This window comes from Solanum dulcamara, chromosome 10, assembly GCF_947179165.1.
Source record: "Solanum dulcamara chromosome 10, daSolDulc1.2, whole genome shotgun sequence".
Classification (NCBI taxonomy): domain Eukaryota; kingdom Viridiplantae; phylum Streptophyta; class Magnoliopsida; order Solanales; family Solanaceae; genus Solanum; species Solanum dulcamara.
The window spans coordinates 65,468,994-65,491,223 of NC_077246.1; the positions used below are offsets into that span (position 1 = coordinate 65,468,994).

Genomic DNA, 22,230 nt, shown 5'->3' on the forward strand with positions numbered 1-22,230 from the left:
TCGTCCAAGTCTGGACTAAGCTCGAATTTTTCAAATTAATACTCAGAAGTTTTTTGGCCCAAGTTTCTTCCCCCGTTGGCCTATCCATAACGACGAAAATGGGTCATTACAGGAGGGGTACAGATAGGCCAAAAAAGCAATAGGATGAGGTGAACTTCAGTTCACTAGGGACATGTCCTTTGATAGGAGAGTGTGGAGGTCGAGAATTAAAATAAGGTTAATAGGTAATCGGACGTGTTTCTTTTCTATTCCTAGAGTATTAATACTATTCTTAATGCTCATAACTTCCCTCTAGACCTAGCTGCAATAATGAAATAAATCAAGAAAAAAAAATTATAATAAAATTCACTTTATGTTTATTTCGAATTCTATTATTGCATGTTGTTTCTTTAGCCTTGATTATCTTACTATCTTGTTATTTTTCTGGTTGTTGCTACTCATCCTTTTTTTCATCTCTTAGAGTTGAGGGTCTACATAAACCTATTTATCTTTATCAAAGCAGGGACAAAAGTATGCGTACGAAATTACAGTTGACTTACTATGTTGTTTTTGTAATTATATTATGCTCTAAACTACTTAATCATATTAGCATCTACATTTTAGGTCGTCTCCACCATTGTATTTGCTTGTCCATTCCATCAAATGCGCTATGACTATTATAGCACTTCATAGTTCATGGAAATATCAAGAATACAAATTTGACAGTCGAATACATTACATATTATATTAATATATATACTACTTCCTTCGTTGCGTCCACGAGTGTGGTTGAATTGGTTGAGCAGATGACGGAATTTCAGGTTCAACACCCTATTATATGCTATTTTGATCGAACTTATCTCATGGAGCTTGTCTTGTGCAATTTACTTTTTCTATGTGGTTTGTGGGTTGTATTACACTAGAGTGGAATTTAGTTTGTACACATCCTTGTATGTTTTTTTTTTTTGATTTCCCATCATATGTGGTTTGTTGGTTATAGTACACAAGTGGGGTTTACCTTGTGTACATCTGAAAGACTGGTTGTTGTTTTTCTTATTTACAACAACAAAAAAAAGCTATTTCCTCCATTCATTTACTTGATCTTTATATTAATAATATTTTATCCATTCATTTCCTTGACCTTTATAATAAAAATATTTTTTTATTCATTTTAACAAATCAAGAGAAACTATATTTATTATTTTAATCGAGTACTATTCCTATCATTAAATAATTACATAAGATATTCATAGTCAAATTTAAATTTTTAAAATTTAAATTTTTTGTATTGTACCTCTATTAACAATCCTCTTGGTTGAAGATTTTTTAAATATCAAATTAATTTAATAAAATCCTAAATCAATGAACGTTTAAAAAAAGAACTTGGTACAACTATTCAAAATTAGAAGAAAATATCAATTGAAAATCAGATACATGATTTAAATAATGGATGAAATCAATTACAAAACTCAAAATTTGAATGTGTAATGCTTCATTTTCATTTAAATTTCATAAACAATTTATGGAGTTTGAACTGATAACCGTATGGTAGTGATTTACCTATTACATTTCAAATCGTTATTATTTTACATATTAATAAGCGGTCAAAAACTGGTCATCCCACCTAGTTTTTACTATTTTCATTGGTTCCAGACTTCCAAATTCCAATTATGACCTTGCCTGACAAGCTATTGAATTTGGGCCAAGTGAATTTTTGGCCCATGATTAGTTAGAACCTAATATGAAAGTGCTAATTTCTTTGCAAAATAACAAACATTTAAGGGTTATTATGTACTTAAGCTATAGTTTCGATTAATTATTAAATGTGACTATAATTTAATCAATTTTATTATTCTATTTGTATAATTCGGTTCCTAATTGTATAAATATAGAATTTGCATAATTCGATTTCTAATTGTATAAATCTAGAATTTGTATATGTTTACCCTAGCTATTTGTATACGATTTGTTGATACATTTGATTTGGATAAGTTATGAAAAATTCATAACTGTATAAACTTAAAATTTGTATATAATTATGTTCTTTGTATATGATTTGTTGATACATTTGATTTGTATAAGTTCTGAAAAATTATTAAATGTATAAATATAAAATTTGTATATATTTACCCTGTTTGTATATATTGACAAGCGAAATATACAAACGGAGTTCTGAAAAATTCCTAAATGTATCAATACAGAATTTGTGTATACTTACATTGTTTGTATATTGACAAGAGAAATATACAAACAGAAGTACCCATAGAAAACAAAACTATAGTTATAGAGCGTAACTAAGAAAATTATAGCTAAGAAGCATAATTAAGATACTTATAATAGCTATTTGTGAATTTTTTTTCAAAATTTATTCATATCAAGTGCTTATATATATCGAGACAATATATACATATCCAAGTTTTTTGTCCATTTTTCTTCTTTTATATTGCGTGATTGATTATGTGCCTTTTATTGTGAGTTTCTCATGACAATTAATTTTGATCATGGCTTAATTATGGCTACTCTCACAAGAAATTAAACAAGTTTTCCACCAAATAACAGAATTGTTCGTTTCATTCAGGCCATTCTTGAAATATTAAAGATAAAATATTCACAAACTATAACATATGATCAAGTACTGGGATAGTGTATCCCAATTATCAACAAATAGGGATTTTTACATTACACACCAACCCAACAAAGCTCATAACAAAAAAATAATTTTAACCTTTATTTTTTTACAAAGTTTAGTCAGTATAATGTGTATAGTTATTGGATAATATGTATATATAATTAGTAAATACACTGATTATATATTGAGTGTAGACTATTAAATATTACAAGACAAAATTACGTGGTATAACAACTTAAACCCACTAATTATCCGTTTTAGCAATATTGTTTAATTACAAGTTGGTTTAAGATCAGCAATATAATAGCATCATCTTTAGTACCAACATGAGTTGTGGTGAAATGATTGAGATTCCTCTATCCTTAATCATAAAAGTCACAGATTCAAGCCCCTGAAATGAGGGGGGGGGGGGGATCTTCATAAAAATTATCTCAAAAATAAATTTTGCAATACGTGAATATCAAACACCAAATAAGAAGCATATAAAACATAGTCTTTGGTGTTGTGACTATACTAGTTGGTCAACCATACCTAATAGTACTATTTGCCTAAAGCTGCCCTCACTTTAGCCTCCACACATACACACACACCAATCCAAAATTAATTTAAATGCCAAGACTCCAAATTAAACCTAGCTATTATTTTTACTTTTTGGACTTTATAAATTGATTTGAAAAATCAACTCTATAAAGTAAAACCGAATTCTATGAGATACAATCATCTCTTATAATTGAAATTTAGAATATTGCAATAAAATAATTAATTTTGAACTGCTCTACTAATCAACACTTATAATTTGGAGATTTTATAAGAATACTCATTTACACAATAATATATGTGAGTTCAATTCACATCGTCCATTAGTCCTCCTTCCCTTCTCACATGCATGGAAAAGAAGTGTATGACCAAATATATTATTGAATAAATTTGGGTAATTAAGCATGATCTTGACTTCATGCATTATATGAGATATTGGGAGGAAACTAATTGGTTTTGGAGGGTTACCAACCAAACCAATGAAAGATTTATGACTTTAATTTATCATATATTGATTTAAAGTTCTTTTAACAAGTAAAACAAGATTTAGAAAGATGTATATTATAAAATTATAATAGAAAACTCTACAAATAGTTAGCCAACTAATCAAATTGCAACGTACACAAATAGTCTTTTTTGGAAGATAACCAATCAGTCAAATTAAGCCCATCATATATGAAAATGACATTTAATATATATATATATATATATATATATATATAATCATCTGTATTTAATTTATTAAACCAAATAATTCAGATTTGCGTCGCATTTGCCTATATAACAAACTTCATAATTAAGGATTCTGCCTAAATTGATTGTTTATTTTAGGTTTTTCTTTATTGATAATTAATATATAATCCTAAAAAGAGAGAATTTGGTCTTTCTTTCTATTGAGTTCCTAATCCACTTGTAATTAATTTATTAAGACTTAATTACGTCATTTTTCTTCAACAAGAAAATGCATTTCAACTCCGTCGTAATTCTCAATCATTCCGTGACATTGGGCGTGGTCAATATCGAATTCAAGATTTTCGATTTATGGGTGCTCACTTTTTTTAATAGAAAATTACTATAAATCACATAGTATAAGTGCATAATTATTTAAATGAGATATTTAAAACACTAATGAGAAAAAACAGATTAACACTATCATTAAAAAAAGAAGGAACTTTCAAATTTTGAGGTGAAAAAAATTAGCTTGAAGGATTTCTTAATTAATATGTAACAAAAAAATCTCAAGAAAAATAAGAAAAGTTGATTGGACATGACTTTTTAATTTTTTTTCATGTCACAAGAAATTCACATAAAAAATAATAGAAATTAAGACTAAAAGTTAAGTATACAAAGAAAGAAAAAAGAGAAGAAGATGTGAGAGTTTATATGGAAAGAGAAAAATAGAAAATGTGTAAATACCAAAGCACAGTATTGAAGCTTTGTTTATTAGGTGTTTAACGTTTGATATAGTCATGTTTTGAAGAAATTATTATATATATAAATAATTTTACGTCAGGTAATGGTGCTCGAGCACCCGAAATAATGTATGTGGGAAGAAACTTAGATAAAAGAATACGTTCTTGCCTCGCTTTTTTTGTAGAAAGTTCAACCAGCGAGAAAAAGTGTTTGGCCGAAGCCAAAAAAAGTGTGACCCATTTTAATCGCCAAGCGAATAATCTTCGATTCACAGGAACAACAAAAACCACCATCTCGCTCTTTTCTTTCTTCGGTGCTACCTTTTTTTGCCAAGGGATGAGGTTGGAGTGTATAATAACCTTTTTTTAGTACGCCCAAACAGCATAGGAAAAAATTAATCAAAGAGAATTGAGAAGAATAATGTTTTAGCAAAAAGGAAGAACGGAAAACATAGAGTAGGAAGACAAATTTCATGGGGATTTTAAAATTAAGGGTATAATTGGAAAAAAAAAGAGTAAACCATGGGATATCACCAAATTGGTGGTTTCAAAAAGTGAGAGTTTTCATGGTTAAAAGGCTATAAAACCAAACCATATCATATTATGTAATTAAAAACAATTAAAATAAACATAAATCTCTTACCGACCATACCATACCATAACACAAAAAATGACCATACCATACCATAACACGAAAAATCATCATCCAAACAAGCTGTTAAGTCACACCTCTTCCCCTTTTTACTCTCCTTTTTTTTTTACGACTGTATTTAGTTGATTATGATATTTATAATTAAATTTATAATTTTTAAACTGTCATGAAAATTTATAATCCTGCGATATATTAATAATGTGTGTATATATATACCACCAAAATAAATAAATAGTGTATATTTGGACTATATTGAAAAATTGGATGATTGATGGATACATTTATCCAAGTTTTCTATCAAATTTCCTAATGGGAAGGTTACTAATAAAATTCATGGTTTCAAGTAATTTAAAATAATTAATTTAATTTGATTTGATTATATGTGTGGCCCTAAGAAGTGGCACAGTTCATGGAGAAGTGGGGGGACGTGGTGGGGTTGGGTGGCGTGGGTTTTTTTCAAATTTGGTTCATTATAAAAATGGTGGATTACTGTGGAGTAAGCATGAAAAACAGACTAAAACAAGAAACCCTTTTGAATCAAATTATACACTTAAATATTTACTATAATAGTCCTTCCTATTTGCATTCTCGCTAATCTCTTGTTTCTTTCTAAAAAGTTTTGATTTTTATGAAGAAATTAGACTCCTCACAGAGAGAATTCTAAAGTTGAAGATATCTAATCCCTTTCTTGTAAGACTTTTTATATGTTCTTGAATTTTCCTCTCTCTCTCTTTTGATGTTTGTTTGCTTATAACCTGGAATTTATGTGAAAGATCACTTTTTGGCAAATGGGGTTTCTTCAATTCCCCTTCTTTTTCCTCCCTGCTTTAGTTTGGTATTGATTCAAAAGCTACTTTTGCAATATGGGTTTGCATAAAGTTTCTTCATTTTGTTCTTTGATGGGGTACTTTCTCTCTTCTTGCTTTTTTCTCCTAGGGATTTTCTTGGTTTTTTTTGTTCTCATTTTCTTGGTTTTTTTTGTCCCTTTTTGATGTTGCCATATGTTGTTGCTGATTAAACTTGTCTCATTCTTGTAAGTTGAACTCTGATGAATGGAATGTCCCACGTCCTTGAATGAATAGAATCCTGAGCAATCGTCCTCCCTTTGAACATAAGGAATGGGCAATCCTCCTTCCTTTGAACTAGTTTTGGGCTAGCATTGGGGTGTGAGTTAGGGCGGAGACCTAATTTATCAAACTCTGAAGCTAATCATCTGTTTTGCTTCCTTCATGAATATTTGGTGTTCTTGTATGACTTGCCTTTGTTTAGTAGTGCTGCTCTTCATATAGTATGTTAGCTTTTTGATAATTCTTTAGAAGCATCTTTCTGTGTTCTAAGGCAACTTCTGTTATGTTCTAATTGTAGACAGTTCTGGTACAGAACAGATTGTTCAAGGCGTAAGTTTGTATCTTCTTCATATCACCAAAAGGATGGGAGAACACTTTGTGTTTCTGGTTGATCGTTTGCTGACTGAATCAACTTTGGAGGCTGCAATAGAGAGCAGGAATCAGAATCTATTAGCATCATGGACAACTGATGATCCGACAGGTGATTGCGCCTCCCAAAGTGCTGATGCTGTTTTAACTCCAAGAAAAATGGTGGAATGCAGGATATGCCAAGATGATGATATGGAATCAAATATGGAGGCTCCATGCTCTTGCTGTGGTAGCTTGAAGGTTTGTGGACCCTTGTTTATTGGAGTATCATTTTCTTTCAGCTACTTTCAGCTAAAGTATGCAAAGATGTTATCAATTGGTGTATTAGTCTTTTGGCATGCTTGTGCTTGTGACTGATTGATGTAAAACAGCTGGTACTTTTTGCTCAAAATCAAATTCCTGTTATGCATGCACAGTCAGAGTTAGTCTGTTTTTCTTCCTACTAAAGAATATTTTTGTTTAAGATGGTGTGAGATAGAGAAGGGGAGCCTTGGCATAACTGTAAAGTTGTTGCCACGTGATCCCTTGTGGTCCGTCCCTTCTCCGGATCCCGCACTTAGCAAGAGCTTAGTGCATCAGGCTGCCTTTTTTTATGATGGTGTGAGATAGGTTCTACTTTCACAGGCATATTTAAAGAATTTGTTAGAAATGTGTTTGAATGTGCTATTCTTATAACTGTTTAACGCCTTCCAAACAATTTCTATTTGTATCTCTCTAATCTTGAAAGTTGGCTCGTCTGGATACTTCTTCATTTTCTTCCTTTTTTGGGCCCTTGAACCAGTTTATTATTGCAGACATAGTCTGTCCACTTGAGAAAAAAGTTGAAGATCCTGGGTTCTACCTTTGTACTCATTGTTTTGCTTTGAAGGTCCAGATCCTGTACGGATTTCTTTTGGGTGTTGAATATGCTTTGAAATTGTTCTGCTTTTACCTTCTCCTTCTTTCCTCGCCCCAGCTCCAAGGAGATGATGTTTGCATTTGTTTCCTCGCTCCTTGTAATAGACAAGGTGGAGCAAGTAGAAAGGAAGAAATTTGAGAATCTTGAACCTTCTTATTAGTGAGGTTAGTGGTTAAGTACTTGGCCAATCCAAGCAGGCATTTGAACTCTCAACTAGTTTGGCATGTCTAGATGTTTAATGAAAGTGACAGTTGGCTGTGATGGTGTATTTTTGGCGTTGGTTGGCCAAATGGGTCCATGTGTGTGCTGATTCACTTATCTTCTTGTTCCCACATAATTGTCTTATGTCTTTCTATGTTTCTCCATGTTCCAAATAGCATCAATGATATGTAACATCTATTATAGTTGATCAATGTCTTGCCAGAATCCTTTTATGAATAGTAAAGTTGACACAAGTGAAATAAGTTGGGTTTACTAATGGACTTACATGGTTAGTTTTGCACAGCGCTCTATTGCCATGTATTCCACTGATCAGTTTCTCTTCATGAATGTCCCTATCTAATGTGATATTTGATATACTCAAAGAAAATTTTGAGAGGGAAAAGGAGAGGGGAGTTACATGTGCCTTATTCTAATTCTTGTTTTGTGCTCATAATACTACACATTAAGTAATTTCAGATTTATTTTTAGTGGCGTTTGGCTTTTAGGCAGTTTTTAGTTTTGGAAGTGTTTGGCAAACACAATTTAGGCTAAAAAAGTAAGAACAAAGCCAAAAGCCAAAAGTTGGGTGTCTCCAACTTATTACTTTTAGCTTTTAGCTTATAAGCCACTTTAAAAAGTCAATCCAAAAAACTTGATCCTCCCACTTGAGCTGCTCCTCCCTCCCCCACCCCCTAAAGAAAAAAAAAATTAGACCGAGGTATAGATATGGCGGTGCTATATATTCATTACTCTGTTCTCCTTCCATTTCTAATATTATAATATTATTTTCTGTTTAAACTTGTTTTCCAACTGCTTTTGGATTGTCCTTTTTCTTCCAGTATGCACATCGTAGATGCGTGCAAAGATGGTGTAATGAGAAGGGTGATACCATTTGCGAGATCTGCCACCAGGTCAGATATGTTTCCTATTTGTTTGTCCATCTTATAGGCTAAACATAATTTGCAGCAAAGCAATCACTTTCGCAGCATCAGAATCATCATTAGTATTTCCTGTTTGATTATTTGGGTACATTACTGTAAGTTAGCACATGCTTAATCAATTTCAGTTACTGTTGATTGCTTATATTTTGTATTGGTGTGAAGCAGCCTTTCAGGCCAGGTTACACAGCACCGCCCTCTATTTTTCGACTTGGTGGTATTCCAATGAACTTGAGGTGTTTTTTCTTCATTCATGCTTTTCTGAAATAGCTTAACTATGTGATAGAAATTTGAATATCCCAGTTCCATGTTGCTTTTCTCATTGGATCACTTGAGAACCTATGTATATGGTGTTTCTATTAGGGGGAATTGGCGAATTGTCAGAAGGAACTTGAATAATCAACGTGTGATAGCTGTGGTTTCAACTGATCACAATCTCATTAACTCTGATGAAGATGAAGTTTCTACATCCAGAATCATGATGTGTTGTCGTGTATTTGCCATAATAGTAAAATCTCTCTCTCTCTCTCTCTCTCTCTCTCTCTCTCTCTCTCCCCCCCCCCCCCCCCCCACATACACACTCAAAAAAAAAGGTTGCTTACGTGCATGACATGTAATATGAAGTAGATCCAGGATTTTATGTTATGGGTTCCTCCAAAGATCTCAAGTTAATATACAATAGTAATATATGGGTTCACAGTAATATATATATATATATATATATAAGGTCTATGCAGAAGTTACTGGATTCCCGTGAACCCGTACATTATACTCTAACTGTGTCTCTGGTAATATGAGTCATGATAATTGATAAGTATCACGTGAGCAACAAATAGCCGAAGGAATGTAATTAAATTGATATGCAACACAAAAAGTGATCACTAGGAAAAACGTGAAATTATACGATGCACTAGTTCTCGTTCTTGGATGGATTACATGTCAAACTAGTAGCAGCATATTTTTTGATACGTAAGAAACAACTAATGACATCACTCACTCATTTTGAATCTGGGAGGATTTCTTTGTACTTTGGGAAACCAGGTTTGGCAATTTTCTAATTTATATGTTGCATTCTAACTTCTTTTTCTCATTTTGTTTTCTTAAATAGTTTATGCTGCTTCTAGTTGTAAGTCATGCCCTTCCCGTCATAGTTGATCAAGCAGGGGACTACTCATTTCCATTGGTTATGGTAAGGTAGTTGAATATGGGAAATGGTAACGTATTGCTATTATACATAATGTCTTCTCACTTGTTACGCGTTGCTTGCAGCTGCTGCTACTTAGAGTTATGGGCATTGTTCTTCCTGTCTACGTCATAATGAAAGCAGTGATCTCATGCCACCACCGGCAACACCAACAGGTGTGTGAGAATCTTTTTTCCTCTTAAGCTCCGCCTTAACATAATTTGCCTCCTAAGTTCTTTGCTCAACCTTCACAACAGGCTACTTTGCCCAACTCTTCGTCCCGTGAAGAAGCTGGCCTGGTGACTCTGCAGCAGGAACCTCCCATAATTGCTATCCAATGAATATTTTCGTTGTTGAATGAAAAAAAAAGGTTTTTTCTTCAAGATAGAAGATTTACATCGGACAGCGGTGTCTGTAGTGAAGGCTGAAGAGATCAGTGAGAAATTCAAAATAGAAGCATAAAAGTAAAAAAGAAAGAACTCAAAAGAAGACCAAGATATCCAATTTACAACTAGATATGTCTGAAGGTGTGAATTAGTCAGAAAAATCTTTGTATAGTTAATATGTATATGAACACTTTGAAAGAATATAAAACTAGCAAAAAAAAGGTTCTCATCTGTAGTATTACTAGTTATACCACTTGAGATTTCATGCAAAAAATATTCAGATTGCTATATTAACTGTTAATTATCATAAATCAATCTCGATGCTGACTATTTCTACTTTTTAGGAAAGTTTGGAGAAAGCAAAATGATAATATCATCAAATGACTCTTTAATTGGTGTTATTAATTTTCTTAATAGGTGTGTTACGCCCCAAAAATTTTACTTATATTAAACCAGAGGGAGAGAGTACTTATCTTTAGTTTGCATATACTTAAGTATATTTTATGTCCAACCCAGTATTTGCAAATATTGATTTTAGGGCTCATTGGTAAGGGATAACTATTTCTCAAATTAATTTTAAGATGAGTTTATCCCATGTTTTGATGGGAATAAAATCGCAAAATAACTTATTCTGTGATTATTTATTTCGAAATTATAGTATTATTTTAGTCCCATATTAATGATAGAATAACAATCTTAAAATAACTTATTTTTCCGTCAAACGTTCCGTTAGAGTTCTAACCCTTAACATGACGGAGTGTCTCTCAAAGCATCACAAATCTTCAAGAAATTAAAGTGACTCCTTATCTCTACCCTATGATAGTTACAATATGCTTTTACCATCTCTCCAGGTAAAATTAAGGATTTAAAATCTCTTAATTGAAAAACAAATTCTTTTTGAAAATAATTTTCTGATCGAAAGTAGGAAAAACAAATTTCACAAGTAACATTTTATATTGACTATGTCCTCCCTATTCTCCAACACACCTCATCTTACCTCCTACCCCTGTGGCCACATCTACGCACCCCATACCTACCCCTCCGGCTCCTATACCTCCCTTAATGATTATCTAGATTATATAAAAATACATTTAAGATAATATTTTTACTTACATATCGAACATCAAAAAACATTTTAAAAAAGAAAACTCATTATTTTTCTAAAATACATTTTCCTTCCTACGGAACACCTGCAGTGGCAAATCCACCAATGGATAGTGTTTCTAGGTCAAATCAAATATGTATGTGCAAAAACACGAATATGTAAGTTAAATATACATTTCAGATCCTACCATCTCAATTCAGAACCTGCAACACTTAAAATTCCAGATGCACCATTCTACACGATAATACATCATATTTGACACTGTCTCCACTAGTAAAATCAAAGCTGAAGATAACAAAATGCAACACAACAAAAAGGTCCGACAGCTTGCACGAAGGAAGACGCCAATCAATCAGAATTGAGACAGGGAAGAATCCAAGATCAGATGGAAAGAGTAGCAGGGGGTGAAAATGTGCAGGTTCTCAAAATAAAATCTTTGTTCAGTTACACTTAAAAAGTAAATCTGTACACACCATTTGGGAAAAATAGGAAATGAAAAACATGTATGATGAAAAATCTCTAACAGTAGAGATCCACATAAGAATCCTCTCAGTTTGTTTCCTACTTTGCGCCTCGTTCGACTTGTATCTGAATTATACATACACCATGTGTAGATCTTTCCTGTTTAACATACTCAGTTCCAGCTTCTTCTTGGCCTGAAATGTTCGCGGAAGAGAAAAAAAATAAGACAGCAAGAATGTCAACCTCCAACGATCTCAAACTCCACCTCTTGAAAAATCTTTCAACTTTTTAAAGTTCCTTCTACATTTCAAATTTTGCTTTAAAATTATGTTGTTTTTGTTGTTGTTATACCAACTTGAGTGATGTCATAAGTAATAGTCATATATTCTTCAAAGAGTATAGATGTTTATACTTCCGATTCTTTTGCTGAGAACGCCAAAAGCAAGCTAACGCTCCAAATGCACAGCTCGCAACTGCAATTGCCAATGCAGCTCCCAGTGGAACCACAACTGCATTCGTTGAGGCTACCAGCTCCTCATTAACTGTTTTTTCCGTCCCACCACCTGCTTGCAGTTCTTTGTCCTTGTAGAGATTCGATAGCTCTTTTCCGTAGTAACTAACCAGGAATTTAATGACCTCATCCTTGTTCCAATCAATCTTACTATTTTCATTGCTCATTTTTCCTGGCTTGAGATAGCATGACGGACAAAGCTGCTTTGGAGGCCAAATAACTTTTGGAAATTCAGGATCACCTGTCCCTAGTGATTCTTCATCTTTCATTAGTCTCTCATTAACTTTGTTGTGAGCACTCCACAACCAGAGGGCATAATCATGTGCTTTCTTGAAAGGACTAGATACACTGGAATTGAAAACATTTTAAACATAAACAGTTACACGACCAGCCTGGATGGTCAGATAACAAAAAGGTAACATTAAGAAAGATGAGACACAAAAAGAACCTCGTTGACATTTTACCTTGTACACATGTCATGAAAGTGTTGCCTACATTCCTCACAGATGAAAAAGTCGTGTATAAAATCACAGGTAGTTTTGAATGCCAAGTCACTTTCTCCATCCTCAACTCTGACAGAGAGTGAGTGTAACAACACCCACAAACCGCAACTGCAAAAGACATAAACATGTGGCTGAGAAAACTGCCAAAGCAAATCAATATTATAACATCAGTTGATTAACTTTTGACATCCAATACCTTTGCTACTGTATCTTTTTAGCAAAAGCATTTTTAGTACTGCACTAAATTGAACCACTTTTTTGGGTTTGCTGATTTATGTTCTGCTACTTATCAAAAGAAGATGCATACAAGACAGAGCGGTAGATGCCGGCAAGAAAGGAACAGACAATTTAAAAGCGATACTTCAACCGTGTCAATCAACTGTGTGTTGCTGCAGGAGCACTAATCAATCCATCACTGCCAATTGCAGTTGATATAAACCCCACCCTCCCTCCCAGTCTGTGACCGAACCCACCTAATTGTCTGTCTCCTTTCATGCCCTCATCGTCTCTCTCAACGTTTAACAAAACCCTGGACCATACATTTGCTGGTGCAAACTTCACTCCCTAGATATTTAGGCTATCAATGAAGTAAAGTGCTTTGAATTCATAGAATACAAACCTTTAAGAAGAAAATGACCTGCAGTTTCCAGTTACAAGTGCTTTGGAGATTTGGGTCCACCTACAGATTATGTATCCACCATTTTAAGGTTTTCTTAATTGATCAGACTTCTACACTACAAGATAAACAAACCCAATTCTTCAACTTCGTCTGTAATTTACTATCTTAGTTTTTTCCAAATCCTCTGCATCTTTAACACTACACTATTTAGATAATTGAGGCCTACAAGATTTAAAACTCAATATGTATGTCAGTCAGGGTCCAAGGAATTCAACAGAGGACTTTCTAAGTAGATGACAAAAACATAATTCTACATTCTTTAATAAAAAGCTTTTCATAACGTTGGTCAATTTGGGAATTTCAACTATTCGCCATTGTAAAAGAGTTTCGAGTCTGAAAAATAATCAAGATAAGAAAAGTTTAATAAATTAGTGTTTAATATGAAGAAAAAATATGGACTACATTCTCTTTGATGTCACAACATTTACAAAAGACATCCTCTGATTCTTCTCCTAAACCAAGTTACGCTCACTGGATCTGCGGCAAACTTCGAACCAGTGACGTGCGCATATCCCATACATCACAAGTTACGCTCTTACGACCAGACCAAAGCCTTTGGGGCAAGCTGGAGTTTCAAGTAAATCCGTGTCTAGGATTTAAATAATTGAACTTGATTTGGTCCAACATCTCTTGTATTTTGGAATTATGACCAAATATTATATGGCCTAAATGCACTAAATTTCAACGTTTACAGCCTTTCTACCTCTACGACGTAGGGGCAAGGTCTGCTAACGCTCTACCCTCCCTGTGGGATTTCACTGGGTATCTGCTAATAATACTAGTTTTTCTTTTTTGGACAAAGGTGATGACTCGGCCAACTTGTGCACATCTCAAATATTACCAACACATGTACTGGGAAATTTGATCTACCAAAGGCACATGGGAAGAACTCACTTCGTGGTTTTTTTTTTCTTTATTGAGATTTGAATCCTAGTCTCCCAGGATTTTCACCTCTTCATTGACTGTTAGGACACACCCTTGGGTGCAAAGCAGCATCAGAAGCGAAAAGATAAAAATTTAACCATACATGTTGACCTTTCAAATACCCTATTTGCTGTCCCACTTGGCCCTTTAGATCCACTAAACATGCTTCATCTGACACTAACATCGAAGAAATAGCTTAAAGAAATCAATAGAATGCAGATCCTCAAAACTTTAACATCTCTGTAATGAATTATCTCGCTATGAGTGTATCTGCTTCACTATATTCTTTCTCAACAACTTTTCTACAATCATAAAATCGTAAAAGATTTCACATATGAATAAAGCGTACATGAATGATCCATTACCTGAAACCTCTGGTATCATTATTGCTGCCACGACAATACATCTGCATGAAACAGACCGTCATAAACAAATCGGAAATGCTTCGCACGGCACAACAAAGCAATATGCAGAATCTCCTTCAAGCTATTAATACTGTAAAAAGATGGGAGCATCTTCATGCACTAGACAATTCCAGTTTTACAAATTCCTTCAACTTTTGGTGGCTCATCATCCTTCTAAGAGATAAGCACTTCTCCATTAAAATGATTTGAAATGTCCCTAAAGCTAATTATAAAAAATACAAATTTTGGAAGTTTTTTACTTAAAGAAAGAACGTATGACTAGAATAGCATAGAGATATAATTAAATTTATGTTTGAGTAGTATTTTGGAGATCACATAAGGTATTAAGAATAAAATTGTAGAAGGCATGGTCACACCAAAAGAGCTTAAAAGTTGTAAGACCATAAGGTGGGGGTGACCAGCTTATGGCTTTTGACTACTTTTGGATTTTAAACACCTTTGGTATTTACCAAACACATAGATACGTCAAAAAGTGTTTATAAACTAGTTTAACTAGCTTTTAAGCTATAAGTTTAGCCAAACATTCTCTAAGTTTCTTGCTCTAGAATAGAGAATCAACCCCTACACTTCCAGGATAGGGCAATGTCCAACTTCTACTAAATAAAGAAGTGAATAATGAACTCAGTATGCATCAGGTAAAATAAAGGAACAAATTTATGTACTCACCCAATATCCACGAGGAACCTCTTCTCCACAAATTTGGTAATTTCCCAGTGCGCCCTTTTTGCTACAGCTGTCAGCCTCATTATCCGCTAACAATATCTCTGATGGACACAGATTATCAAAGTCAACCAGTATATCTGCACTTCCTTTCCGGCACCTAGCGCAAATATCCAAATTTAACAAGTCAACGAAAGGCAGGATATGCTTCTACAATTCACAGAACACAGCAATGTAGGAGCTAACCTCTTAGAAGGATGATGAGCCACCAAAAGTTGAAGGAATTTTATAAGTGAGGCCCGAGTCCCTGATTTAATCATCTGCATTAATTGAGAACCAAAGCCATTGAAACTAAGTCATGCAGACCAAAGTTATCCATGAGAGAGAGAGAGAGTTGGCTTTTTTACTTTTTGGTCTAGAATGATGCCAAAGGCAGTAGATGTTGCCTCCTCAACGTCATATATAGCTTTGGCAATCTTCATAAAGAAAAATTTTACAGCAGTGAGAGACAAACATAAAAATGGACAGCTTAAATTTGCGAAACTACAAATCAGAACAATATTATATGCTCTCCTAGTAACCTGGGCAGGATCCGAAAAGTTCCTCTGAAGATGCTCATTCTCATACTTCCCATCATTGAAGCCATATGAGCTGAAAGTTCAAAGTCAGTTCAATGGGAAAAAATAGTTGATCAAATATAAAACTAGTGTAAGAATCAGATGTGAAAACAAGTTTGAAGTGAAAACGGACACACACACAAACAAATGTTTGTCTTCTAATTTCAAGAGTCCAACTCAAGTCCCATACGACATCAGCCTATGGAGTGAGCATTTAGGATATGAAATCAGTCGAATACAATACCGAGGATATGAAATCAGTCGAATACAATACTGATTTGATTCTTTTTGGTGAATTTAAGATCCTAGGAGAAGACTCAACAACAGAGGAATTTAACCATGTCAAAACAATTTTTTGTGCGGTACATAATTCATAAAGTCCGCCCGAGCTCTATGTGACACCTCCCAACAATATGTATTCTACAGCTGGTACAACATTAACAAAAAGCCACATGGAACTGACTTTTATACTTTTCAAACAGTTCTTTACCTTTGTATCCTTAAAACCCAAAAGTAACTTATCAGCCTTACAGGCTTTCTATGGTTTATCTCTATTTCATGTATTTAAGGAACCCTTCTTAGTGGACATTTCTATAAATGTTCAATGGCAATTACTATTAGAGATAATATAGTTTAAACTGCTTTTTTAACAACCATAATAGCTTAAGATAGCACACTCTATTTGTAACAACTACATCTACCTTAACTTACCTAGATCCCAAAGACCCCAAAAGAAGGCAGCTCAATTGAATTACTAAGAAAGATAAATGATCTATTCTCAAAAGTATTACTTTTTTACAGTAGCTACCACACACACAATCAGCTTAAGAGCTAATTTTAGGACATGACTTCACCAATAACTACAAATCTATGTCGGAGATCATATATACCTTCCCAGTTGTTTGTTGATCCAACCTAGAAGGACATCAGCTGTGCGTCCTTTTTCAATGGTGAGTATTTCGCTATTTTCTTGTTTTGGATCCGAACCACTACCAACAAACTTCTTAGGAGGGCCCCAGAGAAGCATTGGGTAATACTTCACAGAGAACTTATCACAAAGATTAGAATTTATCTGTGCTGCCAAAAAGATGAATAAGAGGAAAAATCAGTTAGGTGTATCATGTATGGTAAGAAAAAAGGTCTCTTAACAGAATGAAAAAAGATAAGGCTAATGTCAACAAAAAGAAATTTTGCAGAAAAGTATCTGCATAAATGGGAGGTATCAAGCGGTAAGCGCATTAAAAACTCACTACAGGAGAAAAAGTGTGGCAAAGTGAAATGATTAAAAAGCAAGAATCCCCAATCAAAGTGATATTGACTGAGCCCACCCGAACCAATTTAAATGAGAAGAGAAGAAAAATAAAGAGAGACTGATTAACATATTTCAAAAGAAAAGAGTGACTGATTTTTTTATTTTCTTTTTAAGAGAGACTGATTAAACTTGTCTCTTGTGGCAAAAGATATTACTCATTTGGAAAACTACACCACCAGCAGAATAGCTTCGAATTGTCTCGTTATCGTTCCTTGCAGACTGATCTACACTCTCTTCTTCCTGAAGGGTGGGACGTCCTCTCAGAGACGCAGACAGAGAGACTATGACCTCAAAGTAACTAACATTATAATTTTCAGACATTCAAAATGGTGAATAAGAGGGAAAGAGAGAGCATAGTCCATGGATTACAGTTGATTGAAAAACTACAAATTTTGGAAAACGAACATCGGAGAAAGATGAACAGTCTTTATAAATCTCAGTAACCACCAGAAAAGAGGGAAAAATGTAATATGCTTACTGACCATTGACAAAAGCCCATTAAAAAGAGGAGATTATGTACACAAATAGAGAATAAAGTACTTTTTGGAAGCATAAATAAAGCATAGAGTAATACCGTTAATGCACAGTCTACCCTCGCCATTAATATGATTCCTGGATGACTGGCATCTGCTCCATTGAAGAGTCTTGCAACCTTCTCATATTGTGGCTGCAAAAGTATTGCCTCATCATTAGAAATATCACAATGGAAGTTCATATGATAAGTAGCAGATTCATACCTTATAATTTCTGCAAGCAGGACACCTGTGAGACGAATAAAAGAGCTTTAAGTGAGAATCCCATGGATGCAAACATGGTTCAAAATAATATATTATGAATTCAAGATAGAAGTTGAATACACATGGAAAAGTTGATCACACTATTGGTAAGCACACGCCAATGAAACAAGTATAGGCAACATCTCACTTTTCCTCAAAATCGTATTGATGCTAAACTTTCTCATCTTTTCCTACTTCTATAGAATTTTGATATGAATTCCACAAGTATCACATATTAAATAGCCCAGCAAAAAGAAGAGCTAGAATATACAATGAACAGTTGTTAGGATTACTGGATTACGCGAACACATTGCTTGGTGAATAAAAAGAACACAACTAACTATTTACGATTCAAAAATTAACCAAATTGACGGAGTCTGATGACCATCACAAGCTTCTCTTACTACTACCAAGTAAAGCTTTTTCATCATTATGATGTCCATATTCAGACTACTCAAATTTTATATGGGACAAACCAAAGCCAAACACTCAGATGCAAAAAGCTACAATCTTTATAATTCCCTTAGAATCCTCTCAGTACACACAGTTCCCCAAACTTCAAAAAGATCCTTTTAACATGTACAGCAACCAAAACCAAGACAAGGAAGAAAGAAGTTTGCCTCCGAAAATGAAATGGGTCATACCAGAACTTTTCTTCTCCCAACAAATATTGTAATTTAACATTTTTCTGTTCTTTGAATACATATAAACATGCTAAAACCACAGCACCAGCAATTTTCTCTCCGCCAATTAATAAGGTTTCTTTTGAATGAAATGTGTGAAGAGTTAGATCCTCCAACTATGATTGTTTTTCACTTTCCAATTTGGATCTTCCTGGTATTTTCCATAGGACCCATCATCATTAGAATGAAATGGACTCCATAAAGCAGGATGGATATAAAGGTTTCATATCACAACTATTGACATAGCCTACCCCAACCAGCTTGGGAGTGAGGCAAAGTTATTATTCTCGTGATCAACAAGGTTTCTTAGGAATGAAATTGGTACCATTAAATGGCCATTACGAACAAAATAGCCCATATGGAGATGAATGGATACAAGGATTCATATAGATGACCCCAACTAGCTCTGGATTGAGGTGAACCTAATCATTTTTTAACCAAAGTCATTTTGTGATAAATGATCACTATGAGTCGAACAGAATAGAATTCCATCAATCCTATTTTTCTTTTGCCGTTAATTCTCTTTTTCATTGTCAATCAAACCACTGTTCGCAACTCACTATTCTATTTTATCATCCATCCAATACCCTTCGCGTTTTTTTCTTTTTTGTTGTCAATGAATAGATCTCTTGACCCGTATGACTTAGATGTCTCGTATTTCTCAAAAAAGATCTAATGGACAATGAAGCTGGAATGAAAACCATGTGAGATAAAGGTTCAAATCCCTCATGGAGCAAACCAAGCTAGGAGACTTTATTCACATATGCTCAAGATTAAGCGAACAGAGTGACCCAGTATCCCCACTAGTTAGACACAGGTAACCATTAATATCAGGGGCAGATCTAAGAAGGGCCTAGAGTGTTCAGGTTCATCCAAACCCCCTTAGTTGGAAAATTACATTGTTTACACATTGTTAAAATTATTTTTTTCTTATGTAGATATAGTAGATGTTGAAACCCTTCAGCTTCTTCGCGTTTTTAGTTCTTCATATTTTGAAATCCCTAAATGAAAATCATGGCTCCCACACTGATTAGTATAGTCAATCCAAGTTTGGCATGACACGACAGGTTATAGATAAAACTAATTTAGGACTAAAGGGGTAGTTATAATTGATAAGATTACATAAAGAAACAACCAAAAAACTTCTAATTCTCAAAAAATCAGTAAAACCCATTGAGAAAAACAAGGTAAACTGACCAGTGTGCAAAGAATTCAACAATGGCATAAGGGGCAGGAGTCTCTTTGAGTACTGAATCGAAGTTGGTGGCGTTTAATTCAACAGCAAAGTCAGGCTTCTCACCATCTTGGCCACTAATCGCCCGAAGAATTGCCCGCTGCGATCCGTTCGAAACCGAAACTGATTGTTCCAAGATTGAAATAAATAGTACAAAAAAGAGCAAAAATATTGAAGAAGACATAACCAAGATTCAGTATAAGGGAAAAGGGTTTCTGTAGAAATGGATTTTCAGAGCTGAGAACTTCGATCTGATTTGGTAATTAGGGTTAAAGAATTGATTTTTTTTTTTAGATTTCGTTAGGACAGAGGAACAGTTTACCTAATTCATTACTGTCCCTTTGCCCGCTGAGGAATTTTAATTTATATTATCTGACTATTTATACTTTCATGGCGTACAATACACTTTATGATCACGATTTTTTTTGAATTTTGTGCACAGTGGGAGCTTTAGTGCATCGAGCTGTTCTTTTGTGTCCAAACTTATCATATACTATACCCAAAATTGAATGAAAATTCGCATATCAAAATAAAAAAGATGGCAGACGGAAAAGTATTGATAGAGGAGACCCTTATCAAACAAAGATGGCAGTCATACTTCCACAAACTTTTGAATGACAAAGGGGACAGAGAAATTATGTTGGAGATTTGGAACATACAGGAAGGAGTCACGATTTTGGGGGTTGTAGGAGTATTACGGTCGATGAGGTTAAGGATGCTGTTCGTAGGATGCGCTGGGGAAGAGCGACCGGACCTGACGAGATCCCTGGAGAATTTTGGAAGAGTGCGGGCTCGGTAGGTTTGGAATGGCTGACTAGGTTATTTAATGTCATCTTTACGACGACAACGATGCCCGTAGAATGGAGATCGAGCATCATGATCCCGCTTTACAAAAATAAAGGGGATAGCCAGAGTTGTGACAACTATAGAGGTATTAAGCTTCTAAGCCATACTATGAAAGTGTGGGAAAGAGTAGTAGAGATGAGGGTGAGGAGAGGCGTGTCTATTTCAGAGAACCAGTTCGGATTTATGCCGGGACGCTCAACTACAGAAGCCATCCACCTTATGAGGAGACTAATGGAGCAATATAGGGAGAGGAAACGAGACTTGCATATGGTGTTCATTGACTTGGAAAAGGCTTACGATAAAGTCCCACGAGAGATACTATGGAGATGTTTGGAGGCTAAAGGTGTACATGTAGCGTACATAAGGGTGATCAAGGACATGTACGAGGGTGCCAAAACCAGGGTAAGGACAATAGGAGGGGACTCAGAACACTTCCCAGTTATGATGGGGTTGCACCAAGGATCAGCTCTTAGCCCGTTCCTATTTGCCTTGGTGATGGATGGATTGACGCGACAAATTCAAGGTGAGGTGCCATGGTGTATGCTTTTTGCGGACGACATAGTCCTCATCGATGAGACTCGTAGCGGAGTTAACGCTAAGCTGGAAGATTGGAGACGCACCTTGGAGTCTAAGGGGTTTAAGCTGAGTAGGACCAAGACAGAGTATCTAGAGTGCAAGTTCAGTGAGACACCTCAAGAGGTTGGCACAGAAGTTAGGCTTGGGGACCAAGCCATCCAAAAGAGAAGTAGTTTTAAGTACCTTGGTTCTATCATGCAAGACAACGGAGAGATCGACGAGGATGTCACACACCGTATTGGGGCAGGATGGATGAAATGGAGGCTCGCCTCCGGTGTGTTATGTGACAAGAAGGTGCCACCACAACTTAAGGGCAAGTTCTACAAAGTGGTCGTTAGACCAGCTATGTTGTATGGGGCGGAGTGTTGGCCAGTTAAGGTCTCCCACGTGCAAAGGATGAAGGTTGCCGAGATGAGAATGTTGAGATGGATGTGTGGGCATACCAGGAGTGACAAGATTAGAAATGAGGCTATTCGAGAAAAGGTAGGAGTGGCCTCGGTGGAAGACAAGATGCGGGAAACGAGACTAAGATGGTTTGGACATGTGAAGAGGAGAGTCCCAGATGCACCAGTGCGGAGATGTGAGAGGCTGGCCATGGATTGTTTCAGAAGAAGTAGGGGTAGGCCGAAGAAATATTGGAGAGAGGTGATCAGACAGGACATGGCG

The 22,230-nt window shown here is 35.0% G+C and overlaps 2 protein-coding genes across 6 annotated transcripts; one reads left to right on the forward strand and one right to left on the reverse strand.

The window, feature by feature from the left end:
* Window positions 1-5,697: 5,697 nt before the first annotated feature.
* Window positions 5,698-10,562, forward strand: LOC129871478 (uncharacterized). 4 transcript variants are annotated; one of them, XM_055946395.1, is made up of 8 exons: window positions 5,698-5,899; window positions 6,575-6,885; window positions 8,584-8,655; window positions 8,851-8,918; window positions 9,046-9,190; window positions 9,791-9,871; window positions 9,952-10,041; window positions 10,123-10,562. In XM_055946395.1, the coding sequence occupies exons 2-8, from the start codon at window positions 6,640-6,642 to the stop codon at window positions 10,204-10,206; spliced, it is 786 nt and encodes a 261-aa protein (XP_055802370.1). In that variant the 5' UTR covers window positions 5,698-5,899; window positions 6,575-6,639; the 3' UTR covers window positions 10,207-10,562. The 4 variants fall into 4 exon arrangements, with proteins under 4 accessions (XP_055802370.1, XP_055802372.1, XP_055802371.1 ...); XM_055946397.1 differs by having other exon boundaries at window positions 6,579-6,885; XM_055946396.1 differs by having other exon boundaries at window positions 6,590-6,885.
* A 1,152-nt stretch (window positions 10,563-11,714) lies between these two features.
* Window positions 11,715-20,502, reverse strand: LOC129870301 (sulfhydryl oxidase 2-like). 2 transcript variants are annotated; one of them, XM_055945032.1, is made up of 12 exons: window positions 20,106-20,502; window positions 18,187-18,211; window positions 18,024-18,116; window positions 17,028-17,209; window positions 16,102-16,171; window positions 15,928-15,996; window positions 15,767-15,840; window positions 15,527-15,680; window positions 14,801-14,841; window positions 12,794-12,940; window positions 12,231-12,677; window positions 11,715-12,012 (listed from the first exon to the last, which is right to left on the reverse strand). In XM_055945032.1, the coding sequence occupies exons 1-12, from the start codon at window positions 20,324-20,326 to the stop codon at window positions 11,991-11,993; spliced, it is 1,545 nt and encodes a 514-aa protein (XP_055801007.1). In that variant the 5' UTR covers window positions 20,327-20,502; the 3' UTR covers window positions 11,715-11,990. The 2 variants fall into 2 exon arrangements, with proteins under 2 accessions (XP_055801007.1, XP_055801006.1); XM_055945031.1 differs by having other exon boundaries at window positions 11,715-12,677.
* Window positions 20,503-22,230: the final 1,728 nt, after the last annotated feature.

Excerpts from the sequence above, each read along its gene's own strand:
- LOC129871478 (XM_055946395.1), top strand. The coding sequence starts at position 6,640 with ATGGGAGAACACTTTGTGTTTCTGGTTGATCGTTTGCTGACTGAATCA. Across the intron at positions 8,919-9,045 it reads GGTATTCCAATGAACTTGAG|GGGGAATTGGCGAATTGTCA; the intron begins GTGTTTTTTCTT and ends TGTTTCTATTAG. Across the intron at positions 9,872-9,951 it reads ACTCATTTCCATTGGTTATG|CTGCTGCTACTTAGAGTTAT; the intron begins GTAAGGTAGTTG and ends CGTTGCTTGCAG.
- LOC129870301 (XM_055945031.1), bottom strand. The coding sequence starts at position 20,326 with ATGTCTTCTTCAATATTTTTGCTCTTTTTTGTACTATTTATTTCAATC. Across the intron at positions 18,117-18,186 it reads CTGCTTGCAGAAATTATAAG|CCACAATATGAGAAGGTTGC; the intron begins GTATGAATCTGC and ends ATACTTTTGCAG. Across the intron at positions 15,997-16,101 it reads ACTTTTCGGATCCTGCCCAG|ATTGCCAAAGCTATATATGA; the intron begins GTTACTAGGAGA and ends TTCTTTATGAAG.